This window comes from Xyrauchen texanus, chromosome 6 (assembly GCF_025860055.1).
Source record: "Xyrauchen texanus isolate HMW12.3.18 chromosome 6, RBS_HiC_50CHRs, whole genome shotgun sequence".
Classification (NCBI taxonomy): Eukaryota; Metazoa; Chordata; class Actinopteri; order Cypriniformes; family Catostomidae; genus Xyrauchen; species Xyrauchen texanus.
In genome coordinates this window covers 48143847-48170483 of record NC_068281.1, presented here as the reverse complement: position 1 = coordinate 48170483, position 26637 = coordinate 48143847, and the positions used below count along the sequence as shown (strand labels likewise).

Here is a 26637-nt window from a genome sequence, read left to right as displayed (position 1 = left end):
ACCAACTTCTTGAGGTATCACCCTGGGATGCTTTTTAAACTGTATTGAAGGAGTTCCCATCTATGATGGCCACTTATTGGCTGCTTTTCTTTATTATTTAATCCAAGTCATCAATTCCAAAAACTTAAATTTTTTTTTATACAATTTTTGTTTATAATTAAATACATTTATATGGTGGCACAATTATATTTTTGTCAAAACTAATTTCAAACATTGAAGCATACGCCTTCAGATCAAAATATTTTTAAGATCATGAGAAATATTTCAGTCATGTTTCAAAACTTTTGACAAGCAGTGTATGTGATGGAGAACAATGTACTTTCTGTCTTAAACTAACAACATGAAAATTGTACTCATCACATGAACACTTATATGATTTTATTTTCTCAAAGCATTTTAAAATGGCACACACAGGCCTCAACACTTGGTACATTGTTACAAAGGGATTGACAACAATCAACAAATTGTTTATTTTATTACAGAAACAAAAACATCCTGGCATTGCAAAACAAGTTACCTACAGTGACGAGAAAATAATGAAAATAAAACTATACAAATGGCCAGTAGCGGCATGTGACTACAGATATAGGTGGGGCAGATTTTGCTCTGAGCGCTGTCGATTATTTGTAACCACTTTTTTTTTTTACATTGTTTCAACTCATTCAACATAACTACATTAAAACACAACTATCTACAGGCCACATGTTTTCTCAGTACTAAAAATCTAATGGTTTAATAGTAATAATTAGAGCTCGACCGATTTATCGGCAGGCCGATTTTATCGGCCGATATTAGGCATTTTCCAAACTATCGGTATCGGCGTTTATAATGGCCGATAAATGAATATTTAAAAAAAAAAAAAAAAAAACGGACGAAACACCCTTCAACCATGTCATGAGTGTTGGAGTTGTATAGTTTGTCCACCAGAGGGCACTCTACACCGTCCCTGTTGGCAACACTCGTGTATAACGCGCCACACATCCTGCAATCTGCTGATCCAGCCAGAGTCGGGCAGAGAGAATCAGTTATCCGTGAGTGAGATCATTGGTGAAGTGTGTTCATGCCATGGTGAGTTGGTCACATACATTGCTTGAATAACAATTAAAAGAACATCCCCATCAGTTCTCTTAACTCAAATAAGCATGACAAAATTTGTGACTATCATGTCCAGTTTTGCTGCTGTTAAATAAGCCGAGAGTGAAGCGGAATTAGCTAGTAATAATTACGTTACGTTGTTACAGTGTAGTTGACTGACTGTCCTTTTAACTTTTGACGATGTGACTGAAGTATTTCTTTAATAGCGCGTGACAGTTATAGCAATGAGACGTATCATCTCTCCTTGGCCTGTTATATTGAAAATGTATGTTTTACAATTTGCAGTATGACGTTATCCATTGCTAAATTATGGCTCAGCATAGACTAGCTAACCACAAAGCTAGCTAATGCCACTATCATCAGTGGAAGACCGCTAACGTTAACAGTAATGAGCTTGGAAACCACAACGAACTTTTTCTGCCTATATAAAGTAATGATTATTACTGTATTTATAACTAGCATATCTCTAGTTACAGTCCCTGCATTGTAAAATGTAAGTTAGACTTGCGAGGAGTGAACATTTACACAGAGGAAAAAGTATCAAACGTATCTTGTGCATAAAAGACAAAGTTAGCTTTTCTTTTACATGATGTGTGTGAATCCAACGACGCCAAGTGTGCGTTGCAGACTGTCGTTCAGCCGCAGCATTAACGAGTCACATAATGGATTTAGAATCGCTAAATAATAGGTTTTAGAAGGCAGGCAGCAACTGATGATTGAAAATGGTTTGATGTAGCTTGATGGAAAGAATTTAAAAAGTGCAGGTAAAGGGATAAGCAAGCTGACATTGTAATTATAAGGTAAGCTTATAAGGCAATGTAGGGAGTGGGACTAATTATTACAATACACACGCACACAAACATTTAGGAATGACCTTTATCTTGTTTAATGATAATATAAATTATGATGATATATCTAGTAATATTGTCATCATTATTTTTTGTAATTATTACTGTAATAATAATAATAACGCTGGTAGTAATAGTTGTGGCTGTAGCAGCAATCATTTTATTTGTATGTTTATGTTACGTTTTATGTTATGTTGTTTTTTTGTATATCTCATCTGGCTTGTTTACTTTATATTTTGACAGATGGCAAGTGGTGGACGAAGTCAAGTATGGGAGCATTTCACAAAAGGCCCATCAGGTACAGTCACATGCAACATCTGTACAGCCTCTGTGAGCCAGGGATCTGGCAGCCTCAAATTTAAAAATACATCCAACTTGTGGGCACACCTTAAATCAAAACACACAGAGATGTACGAGAAGAGGCAAAAAGATGCACAGCCAACCACATCATTGATGAGTATGACACAGCCAAACCTAAAACAAGTGCTAGAGAAAACCACAAAATGGACTCTAAATGATCCAAGAACTCAAGAAATGGACAAACTCCTGATGGAGATGATAGCCACTGACATCCTGCCTTTTACAGTTGTTGAGGGTGCAGGGTTTAAAAGGGTTATGGCCAAAGCAGAGCCCAGATACCCATTAAAGACAGATAAATTTTTCCGTTACAAAGAAGATGGATGAGATTTACACAGGAGTTGTAAACAAAATAAAGAAATTGCTGTCAGTTGAAAATGCAGGAAACAGCATTTCTTTTACCACCGACTGTTGGTCAGGGTCAAATGAGGCACTCATGAGCCTGACTGCTCATTTCATTGACAAGAATTGGAAAAAGGTCCAACTTGTCTTGAACGTGAAATCCTTGTCACAGTCCCACACAGGACAGTACATTGGAGAGACATTTCTGTCCATGCTTGAAGAATGGGAAATTGATGAGGAGCGGGTCATGCTTGTACTCAGGGACAGTGGGGCAAATATGGTGAAAGGCATGCACCTTGTTGAGATGCCAGACCTGAGCTGCAGTGCTCACATACTGCACCTAGCTATCAATGATGGCCTCAGTTCCTAGAGAGTGGTGGTGGACATTCTGGCAAAGCTGAATGCAACTCACTTCAACCACTCTGTTACGGCACAGCAACGCCTAAAATTCTAAAGATCTAAAGATCTAAAATTCAGGAGGAGCTAGGTGTCGCACAGCATTCGATCATACAGGCAGTACAGACAAGGTGGAACTCGACACTGCACATGTTGGTGAGGATGATTGAACAGAAAAGAGCCATCACTGCGTATGCTAGCGACCATGGACATTTCTCATGTCTGTCAGCAGAGGAATGGTCCATTGCGTCAAACCTGGCAGAGACCCTTGGACCACTGGAGGAGGTGACACTGGAATTCAGCAGAGAGGACTCATCCACATCCTGCATCATACCATGTTTAGCAGTGTTACAACGTTTACTGGAGTCAGAGGGACCAACCACCAGGGGTATTCAAACCACAAGAAAATTCATGCTGGACAGTTTGCAAAAAAGATTTGCAAAAGTTAAAGACGCTAAAGAGGTGGTGCTTGCCTGTGCCCTGGACCCACGCTACAAAGAGCGGCCTTTGGTACCAGAAATTCTGGTAAAAGTGAAAACCTGGCTAAAAGAGGCTATGGAGACCAGTCCACCAGATTATGCCACGCAAACTCCATCTGAGGAGACCGATCCCAAAAGGGCGAGAACAGAGGACCAAGTACCCAGTCTCTTAGACTCGCTGTATGACACTGTGCTCCTTCCATCCACCAGTGAGGCAGTGGAACCAGAGGGGATCATCGAAGAGCTAGAACGGTACTTCAGAGAGCCTGTCATTGACAGAAAGAGTGGGAATCCATACGATTGGTGGAAACACAACACCAACCGTTTCACCAGACTGTCAGTTTTGGCAAGGCAGTACCTCTCCTGTCCACCCTCCTCTGTGGCGAGCGAAAGAGTGTTCAGCACCATAGGGAATATTTATGAGGATAGGCGAAGCTCTTTGAAAGGAGATAATGCAGAGAAACTTTGCTTCTTGTACTACAACCTGCCTCTGCTGGACTGGAGCTATTGAGGATTGACTGATTCAGTACACTACCTCATATATACTGTTAGCAATTTATAAGTAGTATAGTTTAAAGTTATATTTATGAAGCTATACCAAGTCTTTTAATACTGGTAACTTTGATTTGGTTTTTGTGTTTTTGTTCAAAGGACTTTACGTTTCATATCTTAAGTTTGTATTTTTATACATTTTATTTATCAGAACTTTAATATATTTTGATGTTCCTCTGTTCTGTTGTGACAATAAAAGAAACAAGTTTCTTTTTAAAATGCATTATCATATTATTTTAGTTAAAACGCATAAATAACTACAAATAACTAATGTTAGGGAAATCTGTTAATGTTTTGTTGCGCGTTTCTGAAAAAAAAAATAATAATAAAATATCGGCCGATATATCGGTTTATCGGATTTTAAACCCAACAAATATTTGTATCGGTATCGGCCTTCAAAATCCTTTATCGGTCGGGCTCTAGTAATAATCATATTTTTATTATAATTATACACCATGTTCCAAATTATTGTTTCTGTCAGACAAATTAATGTTATTAAAAGGGCAGCTATAATAAAGCCACTGTTGAGCAGCAAACAGGTATTTGAAGTTGCCGGTTGCAGGTATTTAGGAGTCCCAAGAACCTCTCGATGCAGGATCCTTCAGAGACTGGCAGTTGAGCACAAAGCTATATTTCATCCACCCCAAACAAAGCTCACAAAGAGAAGCGTTTGCAGTGGGCTCAGAATTACATGAAGACTAATTTTAAAACAGTTTTCTTCACCGATGAATGCCGTGCTACACTGGATGGTCCAGATGGATGGAGTTCTGAATGGTTGGTGAATGACCGCCCTGTTCCAACAAGACTGAGACGTCAGCCAGAAGGTGGTGGTGAAGTGATGATTTGGAATGGAATATTGGGAAATGAGATGGTAGGTCCCTTTAGATTCCCTGACAGTGTTAAAATGACCTCTGCAAGATATGTGGAGTTCCTTACAGACCATTTTCTGCTATGGTATAAAAAGAAGAATCGTGCTTTCTGAAATAAAATGATTTTCATGCAGGACAACGCACCATCCCATGCTGCAAAAAACACCAATGACTCATTGATTGCTATGGGCATAAAAAGAGAAAAAAATCATGCCACCATCGTCCCCGGGCCTCAATCCTATTGAGAACCTGTGGAGCATCCTTAAAAGGAAGATCCATGAGGGCGGGCGGCAGTATACCTCCAAACAACAGCTCTGGGAGGCAATATTGGCATCCTCAAATGAAATACAGGCAGAAACTATACATAGACTTACAATTTAAATGGATGAGAGAGTTGTTGTAGTCACCTCAAATAAGGGATCATATATTAATATGTAACGTGAACTGTAAATAGGTTTTTTGATTTAAATGTGTTTTTCAGCATTCATTACTAGATCTACAAAGACATTTTTTACAGTGTAATGTTTCTGTAAATACCCCATTAGTTATGCATATGAAAACATGATTCCTTATATCCTGAAAAATCAAATGTATTAAAAATAAACTTGAAAACTGTCATGAGTTTATTTGAATTTCATTCCATTTTAATTCTACTTAAATTAAAATTCTAAATCCTTTTTGCTACCTCAATTCAAATTCAATCCAATTTCAGGAATTGAATTGGCATTCTTCGTTCAATTCTGAATGATGCACAACACTGGTACAGAGCAGAGTCTCCATTTCAGAAGTGATAAAGTTATTTGCTGAAGCTCTTTCTACGGTATGTTGATGCGAGCTCACTGTCAATTAAAGCAGTGTTTCTAAACATCCGCACCTTCACTTTCATGCTCCTGTCCAGTGAGCTGAATCGGTTTCTCTTCGAAGAACCGTATCTTTGAAGCAGGAACTTGTAAGATATTCTTTTTCAAATTATGGAAATTCATAATGAAAATGTATTTATCTGACTTTCACACTGTTTAATTGAACAAGATTAACCTGAAAATGAACTGCTCAGTATAACAACTTTGGACAATGCTTCTTTAGATGAGTCTGTAGATTACATGATTGGGTGAAACTTTTTCCACATGAAGTGCAGTGGTATGGCTTCTCTCCAGTATGCACTCTTTCATGGGTTCTCATGTTTCCTAACATAATGAAACTCTTTCCACAATGTGAACACTTGTAAGGTTTTTCTCCAGTATGGACTCTTTGGTGCCGCCTCAAGTCGCTAGCTCTGTTAAAAGCTTTACCACACTCTGAGCATATGTGAGCTTTAACACCTGTGTGAATTAACTGGTGTACATTAAAACTGTTCAGCCGTGAAAAACTCTTTCCACAAAAGCACAGGTAAGGCTTCACATTTGCATGAATGTTCAGGTGTATCTTTAGTTCTGATACCAATGTAAATTCTTTGCTGCACTGATCACAGTTAAATGGCTTTAATCCAGAGTGACAAAAAAGATGATTTTTGAGAGTTGTTACATGTGTGAAACTCTTTTCACACTGATGGCAAGTGAAAGGTTTCTCTCCGGTGTGAATTCTTAGATGCCTCTTAAGGTTTCCTTTTTGTGTGAAACTCTTTCCACACTGAGGGCACCTGAATGGCTTCTCTCCAGTGTGAATTCTCAGATGCCTCTGTAGATCATCTTTTAGTGCACAAATCTTTCCACACTGAGGGCATGTTAAATACTTTTTGGCTCTTCTTCTTCGAATTCTTTTTTGTGATGAATTCTTTTCAGTCTGTGAGCAACTAACGGATTCTTCATTACTTATGAAATTATTACATGGAAGATACTTTTGGTGTTTCTGATCCACGTCACTCAATTCTTGAATTTCCCTTGTCACTTCCATTAGATCTAAAGTGAACATAGGAAATAAAGACAAATGTGAAACAAGATATACAACTGAAACTACGTCTACATTAATCTAGATACATTTGAAAACTGCGTTTTTGAAATGCTCTCGGCCACACTGCCATTTTGAAGCGTTTTCCAAAAGTTGCTCGTCCACACTGAAAAGTTTGAAAACACTTTAATCCCCTTACTGTGCATGCAAAATACCGCTGTGTTATTCGGTCTGAAACGCAATTGTCCTCGTGTTCTGTTGCCGGACACCAATTCAGAGTAAACTTCCCTTTACCTTTGAAGGAATGCAATGTGAATGTTGTACAAAATAACCTTTACCTTTTAACAACGCTATCAAAGTGAATTTCAGACACAACAGCGCTGCTATAACACGGGCCGCCATCTTGATTGTTTTGGTTGAATGGATCACATGACTGCATCACATCACATCACATGAATGCATCGTTTTTAGATATATCCATTTTCCCAGTCCATATTACAACGTGAAGATGGAGTTTTCAAATTTAACCACTTGGGAGAGCATTTTCAAAAAGCTCAGTTTTCGCTGACAAAAACGGCATCTCAGTGTGGATTGAAAGGCCAAAATATTGAAATAAATATGCGTTTTCAAAAAAATATATATTATTCAGTGATTCTTGAGATCAGGGACAACACATGTCCACCAGATAAAACACAGTTTGTGGGTAAAAAATTTACATAATATTACACATACTCTTAACCAGAAGACTAAAAAGATAATGAAAGCACAACTAAATATTATTTCATGTTGTTTTATAAATATTTTTAATTCTAAATGATATGATATGTGACCAGTGTCTGTAAAAACCCTTGTCCGAAAGCAGGTGTCATTATATTACAATAGCTTAAAAACAATTAAAAGTAATTTTAAATTAAATGTTATATTTATTATGTGTAAGTAGTTCAGTAATTAATTTAATGAGAATCAAATGTTACAACTGAAAAACTGATTTTAATGTAGATTTAAGACGTTTTAACTTGTGTCCTGGGTTTTTGTCAACACCGTCAGACCTTTTTTTTAAATAAAAAAAATCAGGAATTATTGAGGGCAGCTAAAACTCTGAGGACCCCTTTATCACTTCCTTGTTCTTTCAAATGCCATGAGACCACTCTAGCTCTGGTAAGTTTTTAATATTCTTTTAATTTTATACCTACTTGTTAATACTTTGCATGTCACAACCATAGTGTGTCAACACCATAAACAATGTAATGTAAGATTTGTATGATATTTTCTGTTATAAATGCTTAATTTAAGTAAAGTATAAAGGTTACAAGCAATGAATGACAAACAAGATGGCTCCTGTGAGAAGCGCATGTGTTATGAGAGGAAACATGGTATTTTGTCAACTCCGTCAGATGTCAACACCATCAGGATTTGTGTCTGACGGTGTTGACACTTTCTAAGACGGTGTTGACAAATGCCATTATGTGCATTATTCCTAATTTTTGTGTAGTTTACTTAAATGATATTACTTACCAAACATTTGATATTACTGTTGCTCAGTTATATGTGTTGAATTTCAACCAATTGCCATATAGCTTCATGTTTTGAAATGAATCTCATTTTCATAGCCTCTCGAGTACTTGATATGTAATAAGGTGTTGCGTATGATTACCCATCATTATGCTTATCCATCAGAAATGTATACTGACCGCATAATGGTATGCATTTCAGGCTAGAATGGCTAGGGAGAAGCTATCAGTGGAGGAACGAAAGAGAAGGAATAGGGAGTATCAAAAAAGAAGGCGAAAAAAAATTGATAGCCAGCCTGAGCTGAAAGAAGAGTTGCTTAGAAATGAGAGGGAAAGATGGAGAAATAGGGTGAAGGAGGGCAAAATAAAAAACATCAGTGATTTGGATGAAAGAGAAAAGAGGTATAAGAGAAGGTTTTGGAAACAAGCACAGAAAGAGTCAAGAGAACGCAAGAACAAAGCACAGGAAGGCCAGCATGTAGACACCCCACCACAGAGTCCTTTGGACATCAGTTTTGAGGAGCCAAGGAGTAGTAGACAGCTAGTTGCTGGTGAAAGGGAAAGACGCAAAACTAGAAAAAGACACTCCAGAGAGATTAAAGCACTGAAAGACAAACTTGACAAGTACAAAAAAGAGAGGGACAAGCTGAGAAAGCGACTTGAACGTGGAAAATGTATTCAAAATGAGAAGACACAGGACTCACCTCGAACCAAAACAGAGATGATGGTTCAAGGGAGCCAACTCAGAAATCCTTTAATCAAAAGATCACTGCTCTTCCACCATGCAATGACTGCAGAGCTGAGAAGAAATGCTCCTCGTACCCACAGAAGAGGCAAACTTGCATCCCAGCATCCAAAACTGTCTTTGTCTGGCCAAATTCTCAAGAAGTATCGCCTTATCCACAGGGTTCATGAGTTTGGCCTGACTTACAAAAGACTGACAGAAAAAAATACCAAAACAAAGGAAGCCTAGGTTCCTCCAGACCATATCCCTAAGTGTTCACAGTTTTTTGGAAAACAATGCAAGGATGACAACAGACAAGCAAGACACCATTACCAGGAAAAAAGTAAAACGTCAAAGGATGATTCTGACCGACACGATGCAAAACCTTCACATTGCATTTGTCCAGCAAAACCCTAACATTAGACTTAGTTACTCGTCCTTCTGTGCATTGCGTCCATTTCACATTACATCTCCAATAGCCTCAGACCGAAAGACATGTCAGTGTCTGTACCATGAGAATGCAACACTGATGCTTGAGGTCCTGAAGTCATTCAATGCTTTAACAACCAGCAAACTTGGAGAGTTTCCAACTTGTATGTTGTTCTCCAGCAAATGAATCTTGTCTTTTACGTACCTGCACCCTATGTCTGAACAAATGTTCAGTTCTTTCTCCAGAGCAAGGGAAAACACAAGTGGAGTGGAAGCAGTGGAAGCGTATTGAGGAGCGAACAGAAGATGTAGCTCATTTTCACACCAAACTTGTGAAACACACTGGCACTCTTTCAGAGCTTATGATTCTCTACCAAGACAAACTAAGAAATGAGACAACCACCCATGTCCACTCAGTTCAAAATCAAACCAAGGAGTACAGGAACATGATAACAAATTGTGATGAAACCACTGTTATTGTTCATGTTGACTTCTCTGAGGCCTGGAAATGTAAATTCAGCTCAGAAGTACAATCCTGTCACTATGGGCAAAACCTACCACAGCTCACACTTCATACAGGCATGTTCTACACCAAACATGAAAAGGCAGGATTCTGCACGGTCTCAGAGTCCAAGCGCCAGGATGCTGCAGCCATCTGGACCTATATGGATCAAACCCTGACAGCCATTCATGCAAGATTTCCAAAGATTAAAACTGTTCACTTTTGGTCAGATGGTCCAAGCAAACAGTATAAAAATAAGAAGAACTTTCATCTCCTCTGTGCTGTCCCTCCCCAACTGGGATTCAAGAATGCAACGTGGAATTTCTTTCCTACATCACATGGCAAGGGTGCCCCAGATGGCATTAGGGCAACAGTTAAGAGGTGTGCAGACAGTATTGTGCTGAGAGGTCGGGACATTGTGGATGGCAGAGCATTTTATGAGATGGTGTCCAGCAGCCTAAGTGGTGTCAAGCTACAATACGTTACCAGTGATGATTTTCAGTCCTATGACACTCTCCTCATGCCACCCCTGAAATCCATCCCTGGAACAAGGAAGATTCATCAAGTTGTAGCTCAAGGGAACATCATCCATTGTAGAAACATTTAATGTTTTTGCAGTGAGCCACAGATTTGCCAGTGTTTCAGTCCTGTTACTCACACTTTGGATGGCATCCCTCAGGACCCAGATGAAGGACCCAGTCCTCTGGCGATGCTGATGGAGGCCATGGAGAAAGAGCCTAGCAGAGAACCTGAGGACACAACAACTGGGATAGGCCCCGATGATACCCAAAGTGGAGACTGGCTTGTTGTCATGTACGAACAGAACTGGTGGCTGGCTAAAGCCTTAACAATTGACCCAGAGCATCAAGATGTTCAAGTTGAATTTTTTCACCCTCATGGGCCAAATGTTTGTTTTCAGAAAAAACAAGGACGGCGGGATGTCTGCTTTGTGCCATTTACAGATATTCTAGTCAAGCTAAATGAGCCATCATCACCCGTCTGTACAAGCAGCACCAGGGAGATCTATAACATATCAGCAGAGGTCATGGATTTCATAGAAGAGGAACACTTAAACCGTCTGTTGCCTGGTGTTTTAACTCCATCAACTACCTTGAGAAGTCAAATGTTACGTTTTTTATGACAGTTTAGTAATAGTTTAAAGGTTTAGCTGTCATTTTGACTATGGATGATTTGAATTAGTTTATATACTTTATAAGCAGCATATATTTGAAGATGTTGTGGACTTTACGAAGGGGGTTAATTTATTTTTATATTGCCTGTAAAGTCCATCTACTCCCATGAGATGAAAAATTGGTTATATAATGTGTTTTCTTTATATCTTGCAATGTTACCATATTTGTGAGATTTCAATGGTCATTTTGAATGAAATATTTTTGTTTCTTACAAATTTGTCACCACCGTCAGTTTTGTGTCAACACCGTTGATGCCTTGTCAACTCTGTCAGATTGACATTGTTGTTATTGTTTGTAAAGATGAGCTGTTTTGTTCCCTCAAGAATATTTGTTAATAAAATGGTTGCATTTTCAAAGTTATTATGTAATTTGTATGCTTCTAAGTATCACTGTTCATTATGGAAATTAAATGATAAATTGATTAATCCATACAACCTAAACCGCAATCATTAAACATTGACTAATCTAACTTTTAAAAGGTGATCTGATTCATTTAAAAACATTTTTATGTGATTAAGACAATTAAAAACCACTAAGAGTCAAACTATCTGTGATTAATAATTTTATAGACATTTTTATGTGTCTGATGGTGTTGACAAAAATCCAGTGCTGATCCCGCAAACCTCTATTTTATAAAAAAAAATTAAAACTGGGAGGTTGTTCCAAAACATGGTTACATAGCCAAACCCTTATTTAACAAATATGTATATGCTGGTTTTTAAAATAATGCATTTTTTTTTTAGAAAATCAAAACCTGTTTTGTCCCTGATCTCAAGAATCACTGTATTATTATTGTCAAATTAGAAGTATCGGCCGATAAATTTCCCAGTTTGGCCGATTAGTTTGCAAGTCCAGACAGCACTGAAAACCACATGTTTTGCACATGGAGCCATCTGAGACACATGAATGACTGTTCCTTTGGCTGTAACATGCCATCATGTTACCAAAATAATAGAGCTCATGATGTGAAGAGACCTCAAGTTTTTTTCATTTAATTCACAAACCTCACAAAACATGCTCAAATCGAGAGATTTCTTAATGTGACGCACGTAATCATGTGTAGCGCTCATATTTCTTCCTCCGAAGCGCATATTATATGGATCAAAACAGTCTCCCTGACTGTCTCCAACAAATGTTGCGTGACATTCAGTCCCTGACACATGTCAGTGTCTTAAAACGGTCTCAAAGTACTGCAGGTTCACTCCACGCAATTCCAAACATCTTTACCACTACAAATTATTATACAAATCTAAAAACTCCACACAGTTAGCCTATCACAGAAAAGGAGGCGATGACAGTGTTTCACTAGACTTCCAATGAGGAAAACGCTAAACTGTCAAATTCACACTCCACTTTAATTTTTCCGTCAAAATAAAAGCTCCGGGTAAAGTAAATACGACAGGAATATATTGCATAACACAAATCTAATCCTTAAAATAATAGTAATAATAATTCAGCTATATTATAATAATAAACTTCACTAGGTCACACATTCAAAATTTTATGTTATAAAAACAGGGTTCCAAAAAGTTTTTGATTTTGAAAGGAAAAACCGTTGGTAAATAATGGTTAAATATCATTCTCCCTTATGTTCATATAGTGAAAAAAACCTGTGGAAAACATGGCTTCATTAATCTTAATTACATTTTTACATCATGTATCAACAGTCATTATTCAAAATCAAGAATGGACACCAACCTCTTTGTTCCTCATTATCTTTGTTTATCATTCTGCGTGGCTTTGGATCACTCATGTCTTCACTCTTGCAATAGTGTCAGTAGACTTACGTGGTTACCCTTGGAGTTCCTCTTTATATACAGTACCATCTAATTCCTCTTTCTTCACCTATAGGATGATGGGAATATTGTCAGCATTTAACAGTGAACAGCAGTGCCAGGGCTTGAGTGAAAGTGTGAACTGTGATTGCTGTGTGGGTGTAAATTGGTGATGTAGGCTTAACCCTCACAGCAGCCTGACATGCACCTCTCTGAATATTTAAACATGCGTCACATTAACACAGGCTACAACAGCTGTGATTGGTCCACTTTGTAATCAGGTTTTCCCCCAGGATGACAAGAATGATATCTGATGTTTAAGATTATTTAAAGATTTATTAATCATATCTCATTGTATCTGGGCTCGCTTTAATAATGAGCTGATGTTTTAATACTGTATATGTTTCATGAAGTTACACACTGTGCTTTTTTCCTCTGAGATTTACTCGATATACTGTATATTTGGTATGTGAGTGAAACAATTGTTTTACTCTTTGGTAACACTTTACAATAAGGTTCCATTTGTTAACATTAGTTAACATGAACAATAAATATTAAGCATTTATTAATCTTAGTTGAAGTTAATTAAAACATATACTAACAATTGTTTTAATCAAAAGTTATATTAGATAACATTAGTTAATGCACTATGTTCCAAGTTCTCACAATGGAACACAGTAAAAATGGGGTGTTAATATTTCAGAGTAAAGTTATTTTAACCCAGATAGAGTACTTTCAACATTTTGGAGAGTAAAGTTGCTCTATCAGTGGAGTTAAAAGTGAGTGTAAAAATCTGCAGAAACGCAGTGACAATTAACTCTACAGCAGTGATGAATACCCGCCACACTGTTGTGCTGAAGTTTGGCGCGGACGTCGGTGGAGGAAGATCTCGATGGAGGCTTTTCAACACTAAAACGGTATTTTTAACTTTACATAATTTTAGAGTTGTGCTGATATTAGTTGAGGTCATATTACAAGTAACCAGATAGCAATCCGTATCGGTAACTGTGTTTCTTTATGTGTTGCAATATTTTCACGAATGAAGTTGGTCAGAATGATTTATGCGTAAAATAACTTTAGCTCGGTCGCTATAACAACAAAAGATTTAATACAGTTAATAGCTATTTTTAGCTAACGTATTTTTTTAGCTTCCCAGGCAACGTTAATCTGGGTTTTTTATACGGTAATGTTAGCATGCTTCTGATAGTTAATGTTGGTCTTATAAAACGATAACTTAGATCACTGATTGCATGACGTATTTGTTTAACATGGCTTAACCATTTTAACGGGTTACGTTACTCTTCGAACTAAAATGGCTAATGAGATATATATTCAACCAGCACAACTTTGTCTTCTTCAGCCGCCCTTTGTAATTGCAGTGTAACATCTAAGTAATGCATAGTGCATTGCCACTACTGATGATTTGTGAATTTGTTAACAGGGGCAAAATGTTGTTGCGTGTTCAATTCGGGAAAGAGCAGAAATACGTCAAGCTGTCTGAGCTGACATTCGATGCTTTCTTGAAAGAAGGTGGGTACAGTAGGTTAAACCAATATACATCACCCAATGACAAAATAATACAGCATTAACCTATTATGTTATGATACCTAGTTAGGTCAATAATAATTTCTGTTTTGCTGCTTTATATTTTCAGTTACTTAAAATTGGGTGCAGATACTTGTCTTTCATCATTTTGTGAATACATGAGGCAAAATTAAATATGACCTTTGATTCTTGTGAGAAGGGAGTGCATGTTTTTTTTATTAATTTTTTTTTAAACAGCGTGTCTAAAATTCAACATACCAGAAAGCAGGCAGCCAGACATTAAGGTGTATGACCAGTCAGACACAGAAGTTGACACAGAGGTTTTTGAAGAAATAGTGAAGGAGTCACCTGGAACTTTCAAAATCATGCTGGGCAATGGAGGACTTGGTATTCATTCAGACAATTCACAAATTAGTTTGTTTAGTTTAAAGGCCAGAATGAGAACATTTATTGTCTTAAAAATAACTGTTTCTTGTAATATGTTTCTATGTTTTGTACAAATTTCATAATGAACAGGTGCCTCTCAATCATCATCATGCTCGGGTACATCTGATGACACCGTCATCCTGAATTTCATGATGTGTGACCCTGTTGAAGAAGTAGCCGCTGACGAAGGAAGCCAGCCTAAAAGGCCATGCCACATAAACTACGAGGCAAAAGCGGTAAGTGGTGGAAATTGCTGTTAAGTCCAATCTGAATGTTGTTTCACCATGGTAAGTGTTCTTTAGATAACAATTTTTTCAGCATTACATATGGTTTTACAATAATGGAAAGCACATTTTATTCCACCTATAGTTGATTGAAAAAATCCTAACATCAAAGCCTGGAGGTGAACACATTATGCAAGAGTATGGAAAACCAAATCTCTGACAGATGCCACCAGAAGACAGATGATTAACATACTTGCTGCTGAGATGACAGAAACACATGGGTAAGCATTAAGCATATATATGGGCTGTAAAGAAACATTGTTATTAATTTACAGTTATTAATTATGTAAATTGTGTTGAGCAATGTCAATTTAGTGTGATGTTAACTTTGAATTCATATGCTAGGACACCCCCCAAAAGTGTCAGAGTGATGTATGCACAGGGGATAGTAGCTTTGTTTCCCTATCTAGAAGACCCATACTCACAACATGGATATGTAAGTAAATGGGTTATTGCAACATTATGCACATATTCACTCTTTGAAATGTTAATAGTACTTCTTTATAATTTATTTATAATCACATAGGAACATTACTACGATCCGGAGAGTGGTTCGGGATACCTTGCATGGCGTATTGAAGACTATACAAAGAAAAACAGCAGAGGAAAGAGGTGCCTCAGTCAGCAAATCTCCTAAAGGTATGTTTACTGATCAGTGACATGTGAATATAATGGTGACCTGTCAATTGTACAGAAATGAGTTCTTAACATTGTATTTTGTCTTAAGTTGGTGGGCCAGGCCGTGGTCGCCAGACCTTCACCTATGACAGAGAGCCATCTGATGAGGATGTGGAAGCAGCTATTGCTGTTTTGAGACACTCTGCTGATGAAAAGACTGTCCGTGAGAAGATGAAAATGACCTTCATATATCGGCAAGCAATGGTCAACGATGAAGCCAAATCATCAGATGTCTTCTTGGTCTTCCCAAGATTTCTGGACACACCAGGACTGGTATGACATCTTAATTCACTGCATCACCAAAATATCCAATATAGCATTAGGTATCACTCATCACTTCTGTCTATGTGTGTTACATTGCAGATAGAACAAGATTTCAGACTTCTGTTTGGTGAGGCCACGGCCAACAAATTCTTGGAGAAGTGGCCAACCACTTTCAAAGCAAAAGTAATAAAGGAAAGCCATGGACTTGTACCCACCACAGAACTCTTGGATTTAATGCGCAATGCTGGGTCAGCTGCTGAAGTTGAGAATGGTGAATGGAACTGTTTTACTTTTTATTGTGGGTTATGTAGGTGTGTAGTGTACATTTTCGTAATGGTGCAAGTTGTCAATTTGAATGCTATGCTATGGCATAACGTTAACCAGGTTTTATTTACTTATTTGTAGGCTGGGACAGTGACATGTCTGCCATCTTGCTGCTGCTCTATTTGCTACCACCATCTGCACAAGGTAGAAAGAGGCCGGGAAAGCTTTCTGCATATCAAGCTGTAGATCAGCTCATCAGATTTCAAAAGGTATGCTTAAAGGATTAGTTCACTTATAAAAAAAATTCTGCTGATTATTTACTAACCCCCTTGTCATCCAAGAGGTCCATGTCTTTCTTTCTTTAGTTGAAAAGAAATTAAGGTTTTTGAGGAAAACATTCCAGGATTTTTCTCCATATCATGGACTTCAATGGTGACCAACAGTTTGAGGGTTCAAATGAGGGTTCAAAGTCTGTCTCAATGCAGCTTCAAAGTCTCGACATGATCCCAGCAGAGAAGTAAGGTTCTTATCTAGTGAAACAATCGGTAGTTTTCAAAATAAAAATAAAACCGATATACTTTTTAACCACAATTGCACAAGATGCGCCACACATTATGTCATGACGTCAGAAAGGTCACGCGGGACATAGACGTAAGGTTCAAAAAGGTAGGGAAGCGCGAAAAACTTGATCTCATTTTCTCCTTTACTTTCAAAATCGTCCGACATCATTGTTTATTATTTATTAATTATTTTTTATTTTTTTGGTAAAGGCCGTTTATATTAGTCTTTGCCGCCTACGTCCCGCGTGACCTTTTCAACGTCATGACATAATGTGTGGCGGATCTTGAGATTCTACAAGATGTGCAATTGTGGATAAAAAGTATATAATTTTTATTTTTATTTTGAAAACGACCAATCGTTTCGCTAGATAAGAACCTTATTTCTCTGCTGGGATCTTGTCGAGACTTTGAAGCTGCATTGAGATAGACTTTGAACCCTCATTTTAACACTCAAACAGTTGGTCACCATTGAAGTCCATGATATGGAGAAAAATCCTGGAAATTTTTTCTTCAAAAATCTTAATTTCTTTTCGACTGAAGAAAGAAAGACATGAACATCTTGGATGACATGGGGGTGAGTAAATTATCAGCAAAATTTTTTCTCAAAGTGAACATCCTTTAACAGTTGTTTAAAATATATCTTCCATCACCTCAGTCTTGTGCACAGTTTGATGTAATCTGATCCATTGTCAGAAGTTAGTCACCAAAACAATTCTGTTGAATGTGTTTTGTTGTAGGTTGGAACCAGTGTGCAGCAGCATCTAGACAACATCACCCAAAGCAGTCAGCCCTACCTTCTCGCCCAGGGATCCACACAGAGCACCATTCACTCCTACTTCATTGTGGTTGACAAGCATGCACTTCCATGCAAGGCAAAAGGTTCAGTTGGAGCTTTTGATCGAACTCTTTAAAGCCCATTACGTCTTTGGTACGTCATACAGTTCTTCCCTGAGCAGCTTTTTCACTTTTGTGCAAACAACCATCTATAACATCGACATGGGGAAACAAAGGAGACTCCTAGAGTTGCAGAGTTGCGAGCAAGAATGGTGCGTTAGTTGAGATAAAACTATGAAGTGTTTTCTTTGCAAAAGTGACCATGGAAGTCCAAACAACCTTGTTAAGCACTTTAAGATAATTCATGGGCTATGTACAGGCAGGAATCTTTTTCTGAAGTGTGGTCAAGAAGGATGCTCACGTTCTTTTTGTAGTTTTTCTGGTTTAAGAAAGCATCTTAATAAGTGCCATGGAAGCAGTTTAGTTGATTCTGTAAAATATGATCTTTCATTTCCTCAAAGTACCGTCAATACAAGTCATGTTTTTCATGTTGAAGAGTGGACTGAATATTTAGAGGCTGAGTCACAGTTATCTTCCCCATACATTGTAAATAGTTGTTCAGCTGTAATTTCTGATCTAAAGGCAGCAGGAGTTGGTCAAAGTACACTTAATTCTGTAGTGATTTCCATGGAAGAGATTGTTCGAGATATCCATCAGCATGCTAAAGAGACAGTGATAAAGCATGTATTTAGTAATGAAAGAGAAACGGAAATGTGCAAGAAAGTTGAGGCATGTTTTGAGGGGTTAGAGAATCCTTTCACAATTTTAAATTCGGAATACAAGCGATCAAAATTTACGAATGACAAGTGGGAAATAGTAGAACCAGTTGAATGTTTGATTGGTTCAAGATTTGACACAAGAGGAAATAAAAAGACTGGAACATATGATCAGGTAGTAGTTCAAGATAAATTCATGTATATTCCAATTTTATCTACACTGCAGTCAATATTTAAAAGTCAGTATGTTGCAGAAATGTTGCAAAGCTCAGCTACCAGCGACTCTAGACTGAGAGATATTTGTGATGGATCATTTTTAAAAGTCACCCCTGTTCTCAACTGAGAAGCAGACAATACAGATCCAGATGTTCTATGATGACTTTGAGGTCGCCAACCCTCTGGGTCCTAAGCGAGGTATTCATAAATTGGGTGGAGTATATTTTACTTTAAGAAACTTCTCTCCAAAATGGAATTCTTTTTTGGCTAACATACACCTGTGCGCTTTATTTCATACTCAAGATGTTAAACGGTATGGTTTTAGTGAAATTTTTGCTCCCATTGTTCGAGACATTAAAGTGTTAGAGAGTGATGGTATTGAGACTCCATTATACGATGGTTATGTTCGTGGCACTGTAGTACAGGTTACTGGTGATAATTTGGGTTTGCATAGTTTGTTTGGTCTGGTGGAGTCTTTCAGTGCAAGGTACTGTTGCAGGTTCTGTTTAGCGGAAAAGGAGGACTTTCAGACAGAATTCTCTGAAGATTCTTCCAAAATAGTTTTGCGCACCAAAGATATACACACTGCTCACTGTCAAGAAATGGCTTGTAATCCATCCCTTCCATACGTTTTTGGTGTGAAAAGGTCATGCATATTAAATTCATTGGAGTATTTTCACACAACAGAGAACTTCTCAGTTGATGTGATGCATGATGTGTTAGAAGGGGTGGGCCAGTACTGAATTGAAGGTATTATTTCTGTATTTGAAGGAAAAACATGTTACATCAGCAGAAATACATTCAAGAATACAAAGTTTTGATTATGGTTTCATGGAGAGAAACAACAGGCCTGTAGCTGTTAATTTAGGTGAAGGATCTAATGATCTGGGACTGAATGCAGTTCAGTCCTGGTGCTTACTTAGGAATGTTCCTCTTATCTTTGGAGATTTGGTAACTTCTACTGACCAACACTGGGACCTGCTTCTTTTACTACTTCAAATAATGAACATTATATTCTCACCCATGTTATCTCAAGGTTTATGTGTATATTTAAAACATTTAATTGTGGATCACCACACACTGTTTAAGAAGTTGTATCCTCACAAAAACCTTTTACCAAAGCACCATTTTCTTATCCACTATCCCCGCTGCATCCAGAAAATTGGGCCTGTCCTTCATAGTTGGTGTATGAGGTATGAAGGCAAGCATAATTTTTTCAAAAAACAGCTTAAATCGTTTAAAAATATTACCAAAACGCTGGCAAAAAAGCATCAATATCATACGGCACATAGTTGGCGAAGTTCAACAACTTTTAGTCGGTTAGACATTGGTCCTGGAAAAATGGTGTCTTTAAATATGGTAAAAGGAGGTTCTGGAATTGCTATGGCAATGCAAGTGCCCAGTAGCATTCAGGTTATGAAGGTTAATTGGGCTAAACATAATGGGTTTGTTTATCGCCCATACTTGGTTATCCGTGGCAAAGTTGAATCTGAAGTGCCCGTGTTTTATCAGATTGAGTCAGTTCTGATAATGTGTGAAAAACTGTTGCTACTCACAGTGCCTTTAGTTACAGTAACTTTTCAAGAACATTTCCATGCATATGAGGTGATCAGATCAAAGCAGGATTTTGTTTTTTTTCATGTCGACAACCTGCATTACCCTAGGCCTTTTGACCTACAAATGTCATATGGAGGGAATGACACAACTCTCCTTGTCGTGCCATATTGCTTTCTCTGGTAAACATTTTTATGATGTTATACCAAAAGCACTTAACCGGTCAATAAAAAAAAAAAAAAAAAAAAAAAAAAAAAAATATATATATATATTTACATTTCTTGTTGCACTTAAATCTGTTTTGTATACTATTATGATGATAGTGAAACTTTGTAATATGGCACTTTTTGTACCACTGTCTCCCTAAGATGATTCGCTGATGTTCTTCCTCTTTTGTAAGTCGCTTTGGATAAAAGCGTCTGCCAAATGAATAAATGTAATAGTAAATGTAAATACATGTTTCTGTCAGAGTCAAGGCAAAGGGTTTGCAATGTAAATTCACTGACATTGAAATGCGTTTTTTTACAATAAATTGTGAGTGCTGTGATCTAATGTTATTGTGCTTGTTTTCATTTGATAGTAGTTGATAGTTCTATAATTCAGTAACGCTGCATCTTTTGATTTTTTTTTTTTTAAACACTGTAGAGAAATTAAAAGTAAATATTACACTTAAAGTGTCATCTTTTTTAAAGTAAATTTGTAGTTAAATTAACTCTATACAGTGTAATCATATTACTCTTAACAGTGTGATTAAACTAAAGTGTTAAATACTTTTACACATTTCATTGTTATTTTTTACACAATATTGAGTATAATTAACTCTAAAAACTTGACACTGACCAAAGAGTAAATTTTACACTGATTTTGAGTGGGACCAAATGTTATCTGAAACAGAGTCAAATTCAACTCTATAGGAGTTAAATTAACACTTCTGTTTTTACTGTGAAGGTATAGACTTTAAAGGAAATAGGGAATAGGGATGATCACTTATGAATAGAACATTAACTGAATAGTTTCAGTTAATCTGACTGTAAATAACACACCGGGTATTAAAAGAGACTTTTATCAAATTGATTGTGTGGATCTCAACTTTGACAGGTAATTGGACTGGGGGGCCCTAAAAGAAAATTGGCCCCTGGGCCCTTGCTAGTAATAATCTGTCCCTGGCCACGGTACTACCAGACTCAACCTTCATACAGAAGTACCACAGTGTTATTAATCTATTACAGTTGTATGTACAGTTGTAATATTTACAGATAACAGTGCTATTCATGCACTGTTATTCTGAGATGTGGGTTGGCACTGTTTTGGTGGCACGAGGGGGATCTACACAATATTAGGCAACATGTTTTCTATTCTGTATTAAATGTTTTAAGTGTTAATTTGAGACTGCAGAAATGTTTCTATTTTGAAGTGCAAAATTAACACCCCTAAGATTTGTTTTAAATATAATGCAAACACTGTACAGTGTCTTTGGCTGGGTAAAAAAAAACTCTTTAAGAGCCATTTTCACTGTAGCAGAGCAAAGTGCTTACACCACAGAGTGAAATATTAACACTTGATAGTTATTTGATTGACAAATATCTTAACACTTGTAGTAACACAAAATGGATGTTGGACTTTTACACTGCGAGAGGTCATTTTTAAGTATTAAAGTGCAAATCAACATTATAAGAGTTCATTTCCCCTTTGCGTTAAATTGTGGAAGTACTATTGATTATTGAGCGATGTTAAAATTTTACTCGAGTAGTAGTAGTATGTTTTATTTAATGCCATGTCAGCGATCAAAGCTATTTTCATGGCAAGAATTCAATTACAAAAAACAAATATCATATAAATACAATAAAAACAAAACAAATATAAATAGCAAGTCATATTATACAATATTTTTTTTAAGATTAATATATGATAAGAAATCCAAAACCTTTTCAGGCACAATCTCATTAAATAAGTCCTTTAACGAGGTAACTTCATAAAAGAGCATTCTACTTGTGTTAAGACCAGGACAATCTAGTAAAATATGTTTGACAGATAAGGGAATATTACAAAACATACATAGGGTTGGGTCTTCACCTTTAAGCAAAAGGCATGGGTCAGATTTGCGTGACCTATACGACATCTGGTGTAGACCACTTGATCAAATCTTGTTTTAAAATTGATAAAAAGTCTGTTTGAAATTTCCGGATGAATTACATACAACTTGTTGTTCTTGCACATATTCCACTCTTCTTGCCACTTATTTAAAATATATCGGTTAATAATTGGTCTGATATCTGAGGGAGGGATTTGACATTCATTAACTTCCTGATTAAGAGCTTCCTTAGCAGCTGCATCAGCTTGTTCATTTCCTGAAAGGCCAACATGTCCTGGAACCCAGCAAAAAATAATGCTGAAGAACTGATTTAGTAGATAATCCACTTTGGTTAAGATGCAGTCCACTAAAGGATGGTCAATTTTTAAAGTGTCCATTGCTTGAAGGCAGGATTTAGAGTCAGTAAAAATTATAAAAAATTTTTGCAGAGAATTTTCAATGTGCTCCAAAGCTAAAAGTAAAGCACGAGCCTCAGCAGAGAAAATTGAGCACTGTTTTGGAATACGAATTCCATAGCGTTGATTTCCAGTCACCATTGCTGCCGTTACACTGTTTTTCATCTTCGAGCCATCTGTGAATATAGGTACATGGGAGGGGAATTGGTTTCTTATTTCCAAATATTGCTGTCTATATACATTTGGATGGGTCACCCCTTTCTTCTGATGAGTCAAGTCCAAATTGATATTAGACTTCTTTAGTTTCCAGGGAGATATAGAATTGAATTGTATTTGGGTTAGAATGTTCAAATTTATATTCAAGTTCTCCAAATGAGGTTTAATACGAATACCAAAGGATCTGATACTTTTAGGTTTGCTCTCATACAAAGGAGTAAATTGTGGATTGAAGATTGAAGAATAAGCGGGGTTGGTTTTATTTGCCTTTATTTTGATAGCATATTGGAGTGAAAGCTTCAATCGTCTGTTTTGAAGTGAAGGTTCATTGGCTTCGATGTACAAGCTTTGCATCGGCGAAGTTCTAAATGCTCCCAAGGCGAAGTCAGTAAGCCCTGATGATGTACTGAGTCCAACATCCGCTTATATGATTCTCTGGCAGAGTCATAAATTATGCTTCCATAGTCCAGCCGGAACGAATTAGTGTTCTATAGAGTCTCAAAAGAACCATGTAATCTGCTCCCCATTTTGTTTTTGCCAGTACTTTCATTATATTCATGGCTTTAAGACACCTGTTTTTAAGTGCTTTCAAATGAGGAATGAAAGTCATTTTGTTGTCAAGAAGGAGTCCTAAGAACTTAATTTCTTTAACAACATTAATCGGTTCTCTATTAATGAAGAGTTCTGGGTCAAGATGAAGGGATCGCTGGATACAGAAGTGGGTACAGACTGTTTTTGATTTAGAGAATTTGAATCCATTTTCAACTGACCACTGATATATTTTGTGAATGCATAACTGCAGTTGTCTTTCAATTGTACTCATGTTCTTCCCTCTATAGCAGATGCAGAGATCGCCCACATATAAGCTGCAGAATATATTAGATCCAATGATACTCTCAATGCTGTTTATTTTAATACTGAAGAGAGTGACAGAAAGAATGCTTCCTGAGGAACTCCAATTTCTTGTTTGTGAATATCCGACAAGGTGTTTCCTACTTGGACTTTGAAATATCTGCTGGTCAAAAAATTGGAAATAAAGATGGGTAATCGTCCTCTAAAACCCATGTGGTAAAGATCTTTCAAAATCCCATATCTCCATGTTGTATCATATGCTTTTTCCAAGTCAAAAAATACGGCAACAACATGTTCTTTTCTAATGAAACCATCTCTAATATAAGTTTCCAGTCGGATTAATTGATCCAAGGTGCACCTTCCACGCCTAAAGCCACATTGATAGTCACTTATTTGTTTCTTCGACTCCAGAGTCCAAACAAGCCGATTATTTACCATTCTCTCCATCGCTTTACAGAGGCAACTGGTAAGAGCGATTGGTCGGTAGTTATTTGGATCTGAATGGTCTTTTCCTGGTTTAGGTATAGGAATTACGGTTGCTTCTTTCCAGGAGGGTGGTATTTGTCCAGAAGACCAGACAGAGTTAAAATTATCTAAAAGAAGAGATAATATGCTTTGGGGTAAGTGCTTTAAGAATTGATAGTGAATTTGGTCTGGCCCTACAGCAGTGTCATGGGAACATTTTAAAGAGTGTATTAATTCATCCATCTTGAAAGGCTGATTATATACTTCTTCAGTTATCAGAACAGAAGTTCAATTTTTCCCTTTCCTGCTGTATTCGAATTAACTGGAACTCAGGGAGGCAGTTTTCTATTGACTAATTCTTTTCAAAAGATTCTGCTAATGTGTTTGCTATATCCATTTCCTTTGTCTGGAGAATATCTAGTTTTTTAATATGTTGGATATTAAATCCATTTCCAATGTTCTTCATTTTGCGAATCATGTTCCAGATCCTCTTCATGGGAGTATAGCATGTTAAACTTGATACAAATTGTCTCCAGCTTTGCTTTTTTGCTTCATTTAAAATTCTACGAGCTTGAGCTCTACAAATTTTAAAAGATATAAAATTAGCCGTTGAAGGCTGTTTATTAAAAAGTCTTTCCGCCTTTTTCCGTGCCCCGATAGCTTTTTTACACTGCTCGTTAAACCAGGGGTTAGCTTTACAGTGCGATTTAGAGGATGTCTTTGGAATAGTTTCATTTGCAATATCAATTAACTGTTCAGTAAAAGTTTCTATAGAGTTCTGATTGTCTTGAGTTGCTGAAATAAATTTTTCATAACACATAATTTCGAAAGAAGGCCAATTTGCTTTTTTAAGTTGCCATCTTGAAGGTCTTTGTTGGACATCCGATTGAGGGAATGAGGTAATAAGTGGAAAGTGGTCACTCCCACATAAATCGTCCCAGACCCGCCATGTACAATCTAAAAAGATTTCAGCACAGCATATAGTCAAATCAATTGCAGAATATGTGCCATGACCTGGATGAAGGTAGGTTTTGGTTCCATCATTTAGTAAACACAAGTCATTTTTATGTATAAAATCCTCCATTCTCTTTCCTTTAGCATCACATCGATCTTCTCCCCATAAAGGATTATGGCTATTAAAATCACCCATAAGTATAAATGGAGTCGGCAATTGTGCTACGAGTTTGTCCAATTCTTTCAGTGTAATAACTTCGCTGGGAGGTATGTAGATAGAGCATAATGTAATGACTCTATGAAAGGTGATACGTACTGCTACTGCCTGTATTTGGGTATCCAGTACAATGTGACTGTGAATAATATCCTTTTTAACCAAGACAGCTGATCCACCAGAAGGTCTTTGTGCATTTGGTCCATAGACATTAAACAGTCTAAAATTTTTAACAGTCAGGGGATCATTTGGAGATAAGTGAGTCTCTTGAATACAATAGGCAAGGGGTTCAAAACAGAAGTTAAACGTTGCAGCTCTGCAAAATTAGCTTTTAGACCCCGACAATTCCACTGGATTAAAAGATTACTCATCTTCAAGTGGGAAGGATAGGTACAAATCCTTTATTCTTACACTTAGGGGAAAGACTACGACTTCGACTAGTCGTAGGTTCTGACATTTCGACATCTTTTGGGTTGTCATGTTTTGAAGTTCTGTTTTTATCTTGGTTTGGTAGTCGAGTTACTGTATTTTGAGGTTTCCTTTTCTCTCTGGGTTCTCTTTGTTCCAGCTGGGTATCTTGAGTCGGGTTGGTTTGGATACATACATTCTTAATATTACTAATAACTTGAGGTTTGTCTGTAGAAATCCAAGTCAGTTCCGTCTGAGTACTAATTTCTCGTATATTTGGTTTGACCACAGCAGAGTAGGATCTATTCAGCGTGAAGGCAGGGAGACCTTCAACAAGTTTTCGGGCTTCAGGATAGCTCACCTTCTTTGTGTGTTTAATTTTTTGTATTTCCTTCTCTTTAATCCAAGCAGGGCATTTCTTTGATGAGGCTGCATGGTCACCAAGACCATTTAGCGGAATTAGTACAGTTTGTTTCATGGTCATCCTTACCACAATTGTGGCAAACAGCCTTATTTTTGCATCCAGCAGAACCATGACCAAATTTCTGACATTTAAAACATCTCAACGGGTTTGGTATGTAGAAAACTACAGTGACACTTAGGTATCCTATTTGAATTCTCTCTGGCGGGAGAGGCCTGTTAAAGGTCAGAATGTATGTTCCTGTTGGAATTACTTGTCCATCTTTTTTGATACTTATTCTTTTTTATGTCAGCTTCATCCATGTCTTGCAATTCTCTGGTGCG

At 37.2% G+C, this 26637-nt stretch overlaps 2 protein-coding genes and 1 pseudogene across 2 annotated transcripts in view; 2 read left to right on the top strand and 1 right to left on the bottom strand.

Annotated features, from left to right (window-relative positions):
• Positions 1-413: 413 nt before the first annotated feature.
• Positions 414-4124, top strand: LOC127644626 (zinc finger BED domain-containing protein 4-like; annotated as a pseudogene).
• A 1501-nt stretch (positions 4125-5625) lies between these two features.
• LOC127644637 (gastrula zinc finger protein XlCGF52.1-like) overlaps positions 5626-26637 on the bottom strand; it is a 39321-nt gene continuing 18309 nt past the window's right edge. The window contains exons 2-3 of the mRNA XM_052127916.1: positions 12880-13026; positions 5626-6833 (exon numbers count right to left, since the gene is read on the bottom strand). Coding sequence (XP_051983876.1) covers positions 5989-6833; positions 12880-12934 — 900 coding nt within the window. The 5' untranslated portion in view covers positions 12935-13026 and the 3' untranslated portion in view covers positions 5626-5988. The remainder of the gene's footprint in view (positions 6834-12879; positions 13027-26637) is intronic.
• Positions 15429-17888, top strand: LOC127645745 (uncharacterized). The gene is made up of 5 exons (XM_052129406.1): positions 15429-15432; positions 15939-16162; positions 16253-16424; positions 16559-16686; positions 17715-17888. The coding sequence occupies exons 1-5, from the start codon at positions 15429-15431 to the stop codon at positions 17886-17888; spliced, it is 702 nt and encodes a 233-aa protein (XP_051985366.1).